A 6495-nucleotide genomic window follows, 5' to 3' on the forward strand; every position below is an offset into this window, starting at 1 on the left:
TTTTAGAACCTGCTCACTTACAATTGGGCTTTGTTTCACATTCCGGCTCAGCAGCAACTCACTTTTTTAAATATAATTTTTTCTTTGTGGATAGGACATTGATTCGGCATAGTAATTTTGTTCGAACCTAAAATTGGCAAGGTCACTCATTTGATATTATATGTTTAACTGCCAGAATTTTTACAGCTTAATTCTAGATTCCGATGCTATCTTTTACTTAGTTTTTATGGATGAATTCAGACGAAGTAACATGGCAGAAACTTTGCACATTTATAAGACAACGATCATTTTGGGTTGGTGGGTCTTTGCCTTGGCTCTCCAGGACATATAAGGAAGACCATTAAAAAAAAGCTCGGAGAACATGTTAGGAATTTTTCTCTAGGATGGAGCATAGGCAGACACTATTTTCCAGAGACATTCTAGTCATTGCTGATGCTTCTGCCAGCAAACACTCAGCTGCCTGGATGAGGGGCCAGAAATAGTTGTGAAAATGACAGGTAGAGTTCAGGAACAATTATAATTCTGGCGGCCAGCCATCACCATGGTTGCATGGTATCAGTGTAAACATTATAGGCAGACAAAAACCAGGAGCAAATAATCACTGGGCAGCAGGATGGTAGGTAGGTAGGTAGGTGGATGGATAGATAGATACATGGATGGACACACACACATAGTCCTGGATTTGACAGATAATCCCTATTACGCAAGCCTCTCTGGGAGGGTTTGTTTTTTTTTTTAATGAGATGGAGTCTTGCTCTTGTCACCCAGGCTGGAATGCAGTGCTGCAATCTTGGCTCACTGCAACCTCTGCCTCCCAGGTTCAAGGGATTCTCCTGCCTCAGCCTCCTGAGTAGCTGGGATTACAGGCACCTGCCACCATGCCCGGCTAATTTTTGTGTTTTTCATAGGGACAAGATTTCACCATGTTGGCCAGACTGGTCTCGAACTCCTGACCTCAGGTGATCTACCCACCTTGGCCTCCCAGAGTGCCGGGATTATAGGCGTGAGCCACTGCACCCGGCTGGAAGGGTCTTTAAAACAATTATCTCAGAGAAGCTTTCACTTTCCCCTCCTTTGTCTCCTGAGGCTTCTGAGTGAATATCCAGGTTTAAAAATAAACCCTAATGTAAGGAAAATCAGCTTTTCTATTTTTATCCTAATTCAACACTGACATTTAGCTGTGGTTCTTCCTCCTAGAGGTCTCAGCATTTCTTTTGTGGGCTTTGTGCCCAAGCTCTTTAGTGTTAAATAGTAGAGAATCAAATGAGAATCGAATACGTATTTTTTCTAATTCAATTTTTTAAAAAATCAAAGAAATTTCCAGGCATTAAGGAGTTTTGCATTTTTCTAGTTTTATTACAGGCAGACAATGTAGCAATAGAGGGCCTGATTTCCAGCAATAAGGAACTTTCAGCCCAAATTTCATGCATTATTTTATGAACGTGATTAGCTGTTCGGGTCAACAGCCAGTTGAAAAGACGTCATTCAGTTTGAATTTCATTTGGCAGAGGAACTTGAGGAGAAAGAGTCTCAGAGGAACTGCTCCGAGTCATCGTTCCCTTAGGTGTCAATGATCCCAGAAACGGTTCTCACCAAGAGTTAGGTCTTTCAAATGTGAGAGTGGCACTTCAGAGGAGGAAGCACCTTAGTTTTGTCCTTATTGCTTTCTTGCTACAAAGAGGGGCTTTTCTGGGATCTGTATGCCTGGGGTTTGAGGCGATAGCTTCACCCTTAGGAATAAAAGTGGGTGAAAGAATCCAATAAAGTTTCCAGGGAGTCAGGAATCAGCAGATGTTGAAAGGACTTCGGAAGAATTTGGAACCTGTGTAATGGGGTTATATATGTTGATCTTTCCCTTTAGTGAACCAGGGGAAAATGAATGGTATTAGAGGCCTGGGTGCTGTTTTTCAGGTTTTCATAGGCTAAAGGATGGATGGAGACTATGGCCACCCTTTTGGGAAGAATTATCTCCACGAATTTCAAAGAGATGGTGGCTGGCATAATGAGACAAAAACGGCAGCCTCTGACAAGCAGAAAGGGGAGTCTGGACTAAATGCCCATCTGGCGTTCCCACCCCGGGATTCCCATCCCAGCCCGCGCGTCCTGTTAACAGGCGCTAATCATGCTGCACCACCTATTTATGTATTGGCCTCATCCTCCACAAAGGCAGGAACTGTCTTATTTTGCTGCCCAGTCTCAGGATTTAGCAGAAGGTCTAGCATGTGGTTAGCACCTGCAAATATTTAGAGAATGAAACTAAAAAGATGAGGAATTGCCCTCTGCTTTAGAAGTTTCCTGAAAAGGTCGATTTAGGGGCAGGGCAGCCAGCAAGCAGAGCTCCAGCCTGTAAAGGGCTTAGATATCCCTGGAAGGCATTTAGACTCCTCTTGGGATGGCTGGGCGTGGTGGCTCAGGCCTGTAATCCCAGCACATTGGGAGGCTGAACCAGGAGGATGGCTTGAGCCCAGGAGTTCAAGGCTATGGTGAGCTATAATTGTGCCACTGTACCCCAGCGTGGGTGACAGAGTGAGGCCCCATCTCAAATAAATAAATAAATAAATAGATAAATAAATAAAATAAAGACTCCCTTCTCAGGGAGATGCTTATATCAGGTGATTGGGCAGAATAAGCCACTTGGGCACTTTGTGGCGGAAGGGGAGGACTAAAGTAAGGGTTGTGCTATGGTAACAGCAGAAAGGTAGGTCTTTTTTTTTTTTTTTTGAGATAGGGTCTGGCTCTATTGCCCAGGCTGGAGTGCAATGGCGCAATCTTGGCTCACTGCAACCTCTACCTCCCTGGTTCAGCGATTCTCCTGCCTCAGCCTCCCAAGTAGCTGGAACCACAGGTGTGCCTCACCACGCCTGGCTAATTTTAGTATTTTTAGTAGAGACGGGGTCTTACCATGTTGGCCAGGCTGGTCTCAAACTCCTGGCCTCAAGTGATCCACTCACCTTGGCCTCCCAAAGGGCTGGGATTACAGGCTGAGCCACTGCACCCAGCCAAGCATGGGTCTTAATGACGGCAGGTATGTGCTGCTGAGTTCATTTGGGGCGGCAGGCAGAGGGGATGCTGCCACCAGCAGTCCTCCGTGTGTGCTCCTGCCCGGCCCTGCACTGTCCTTTAAAGAAGCATTAACAAATACTTCCAGAATATCAGGTTAATAAGGCAACAAATGATTTGCCTGCTAGGGGTGCTCATAAGTCTCTTACTCCTAACAGCCCCCCATGGTGAGTTTGTGTTAGGGACTGCCATCCCACGCCTTCAAACATCAAAGGTGACTTCTCTATGGACATAAAATTGTTCTAAAACAGTATTTTCCCCTACATAGAAATCAGCTATGTGAATGAAAACATAATTCTCAGCATTTCTTGAATCCTGGTTATTTCATGTAACCAAGAATGCTTGGATTCTGAATATAGCACTTGCAAAATTATTCTTTTTTGCCTGATGAACTAGCTTTATTAATTATTTATTTATTTATGACAGAGTGTCACTCTGTTGCCTAGGCTGGAGTGAAGTGGTGTGACCTCTGCTCACTGAACCTCCCCGGGTTCAAGTGATTCTTCTGCCTCAGTCTCCTGAGTAGTTAGGATTACAGGCGTGCCACCATGCCCAGCTAATTTTTGTATTTTTAGTAGAGATGCGGTTTCACCACATTAGCCAGGCTGGTCTTGAACTCCCAACCTCAAATGATCTGCCCACCCAGGCCTCCCAAAGTGCTGGGATTGCAAGCGTGAGCCACCGCGCCCAGTCAGAACTCACTTTAAACCCATTTTTTTTCTTCAATGAATTTGAATCTCAGCTAAGAAAAAACAGAACTATTCTTAGTTTCACCCCCCTCAGAAAAAATTCCCCTGAAGTTCTCTCAAGGCTCAACTGTATAAATGGCAAAGCAAAATGCAAATTTCTAACTTTCCCCCACAACCAAATAGTGCTGCTCAAGTTAACGTAGTGCAGGCCATGCTTTTAAGTGGCTTAAGTATTACTCATATTATGAAACTACAAAACACCCTTTTTAATAATACTTCATGAAAATAAAATTCTTTGGAGAAATGACAAGTTAAAGCTTCCCAATAGAGCTTATATAATGGTTTATGAATTTCTTTATCACGTGGGTCTAACTCTACAGAAAAGCAACGGCATAAAAATGCAGCAGCAACTTTACCTTCATGAATAAACTGAATGTTGTCTTTGGGTCACATTTTGTTGGAATAACATTTCCTTCAAAATCTTTGCTCTCTTTACCACGTTTCTTCAGCAGAAAATATGACAAAAATTCCAGAGGTTTGTCCTAAAGAATGCCCCCCCCCCACCGCCAAGAAAAATTCCCATTTAAAACATTCATCTGAAATACAGGTGTTAACAGTGCAGCAGAAGAGAGAACACACTTTTTAGCAGGGATTTCAGCTTTCTACCTAATTAATTTACATGTCCAGAAAACCGAGCGACTAGTACTCAATTCGAGTCAGTACATGAGACTTTCTAGTTAATCTCATATTCCAGTTACCATACGTACTCTTGGTTCTCAACAATTTGTCACAATCCAGTTAAGACACCAAAGTTTTATGGGAGGGTCTCTCAAGATCTTTGGAACCAAAGTGGCCCACCCCATCCCCTCGGCCAAATGAGGAAAAGGGAACAGGAGGGATCTTGTCGTCTTTCACGGGGAAGAAGAAGGCCTGGGAAAGAGGCTGCAGTAGCAGAATTGCTAGGAAAAACATGCTGGGTCTCTCAAATTTGGTTCCCTCTCAGGCTATAGGTTTGAGCACCATCCAAATTATATCATACATGGTTATTTTTAAATAATTAGGTGGAAATAAGTACACTGAACTGACACCAAGCACGCTGAGTAATCCTTCGGTGTTTTGGGAGACAGTGCGGGGGCATCTCTGTGAATATCCCTGCTCATTTTATCAGCAAGACTCGCCAAAGGCCTTTCGTCATTGGGCTGCCTGAGCCTCACTGCGTAGCTGAGACTTCACAGAAGACAAACTACAGCTAATGCAGCTTCGCAGCCCCTACCCAGTGCAGGACAGCTACGCCCGGAGATGCCTGGTGCAGACCCAGAAGCCACACCGAAACAGGAGCAGATACTCGATAATAAGGAGAGAGAGAACGTGTGCAGAGACAGTGTTAAACTCACCCACAAAGTAGAATTATGATGGTGGAAAAGAAAGATTTGAGACTCTCCTTGAGAATTCCTTGGAAACTGGAGAATTTAGGTTATTGAATATGTTAACATCAGCCCTATCTCCATCCTATTCGTATTCCTGACTTCCCTCAGATGGAGAGCTGCACGTTGCATTTTCTTTCTTTCTTTCTTTCTTTCTTTTTTTGAGACTGAGTCTCTGTCACGCAGGCTGGAGTGCAGTAGTGGCACGACCCCAGCTCACTGCAACCTCCACCTCCGGGTTCAAGCGATTCTCCTGCCTCAGCCCTCTGAGTAACTGGGATTACAGGTGCCCACCACCATGCCCAGCTAATTTTTGTATTTTTAGTAGAGATGAGGTTTCACCATGTTGGCCAGGCTGGTCTCCAACTCCTGACCTCAAATGATCTGCCTGCCTCAGCCTCCCAAAGTGCTGGGATTAAAGGTGTGAGCCTGGCCACACTGCATATTCCTATAGCCATGCTGTCCTCTTTGGGGCTGTGAGAGCCGTCTGGAGACTGATCTCTCACCATTTTCTGAAATGTGGACTGGCTTCTTCTCACTGTTTTCTGAAGTGTAGACTGACCTTAATGAGAGAGAATCTTGGATCTGTGTCTGATGAAATTGTTTCTTTGGGCTTCTCCTACACCCATCCCCAGCCGAATTACTGATTTGCTTCTTTCTGTTCTGTTGTGTTCGCTTTCCCTTCCTCTCTCATCTAGCACCCCTTCCCTTCATCTTTTCACATCTGGTTCACACTTTCTCAGGTTTCTCCTCAAACTAGGAATTGGTTTCACTGTTGAGTAAAGTTTATGTGAAATATAAAGCCACTAGCATGTTTTACATATATATATATAAAAAGTCACTTCTGACTGAAATTAAGCACAAGACAGAAAACAGGGCACAATGTAATAAACTTTAAATAACCTAGAAGATTTTCCTACTTGTCTGTCTTGTGTACTTAACACATCTTGTGCCCAGAATCCTTAGTGGCTGTTCTCATAAACTGATGTCATTTCTCTGAGGAATTGTGCGCTGAAAGGGATAAACTGGTCAAAAAAATTAATAATAACTGCAAACAGAATGTATTTAAATGTTGGTTTTCATAGTTTACTTTCTTCAGAGAAAAGACTTACAGAATCTTCTTTTGACAACTCCATCAATCTATCTGCCAGAGCTTGTGCAGTCTCTTGGTTGTTCAGAATGTTGGTCATACCCATGGTGTCAAACATAAACTGCCCTGTAAATATAAGGCCACATGCCCTGTAATTGATTTATGCAAGAAATGTGATTTAAAAACAACAACTCAGTCCTCACAGTTGCTTTTTTTTTTTTTTTTTTTTTTT

General features: G+C 43.4%; 1 protein-coding gene across 2 annotated transcripts in view; it reads right to left on the reverse strand.

The window, feature by feature from the left end:
- ECT2L (epithelial cell transforming 2 like) overlaps positions 1-6495 on the reverse strand; it is a 112317-nt gene that overhangs the window by 34442 nt on the left and 71380 nt on the right. For both annotated transcript variants that reach the window (XM_011978411.1, XM_011978412.1), the window contains one exon: positions 6286-6389. In XM_011978411.1, coding sequence (XP_011833801.1) covers positions 6286-6389 — 104 coding nt within the window. The remainder of the gene's footprint in view (positions 1-6285; positions 6390-6495) is intronic.

This window comes from Mandrillus leucophaeus, unplaced genomic scaffold (genome assembly GCF_000951045.1).
Source record: "Mandrillus leucophaeus isolate KB7577 unplaced genomic scaffold, Mleu.le_1.0 Scaffold194, whole genome shotgun sequence".
In the NCBI taxonomy this organism is placed as follows: Eukaryota; Metazoa; Chordata; class Mammalia; order Primates; family Cercopithecidae; genus Mandrillus; species Mandrillus leucophaeus.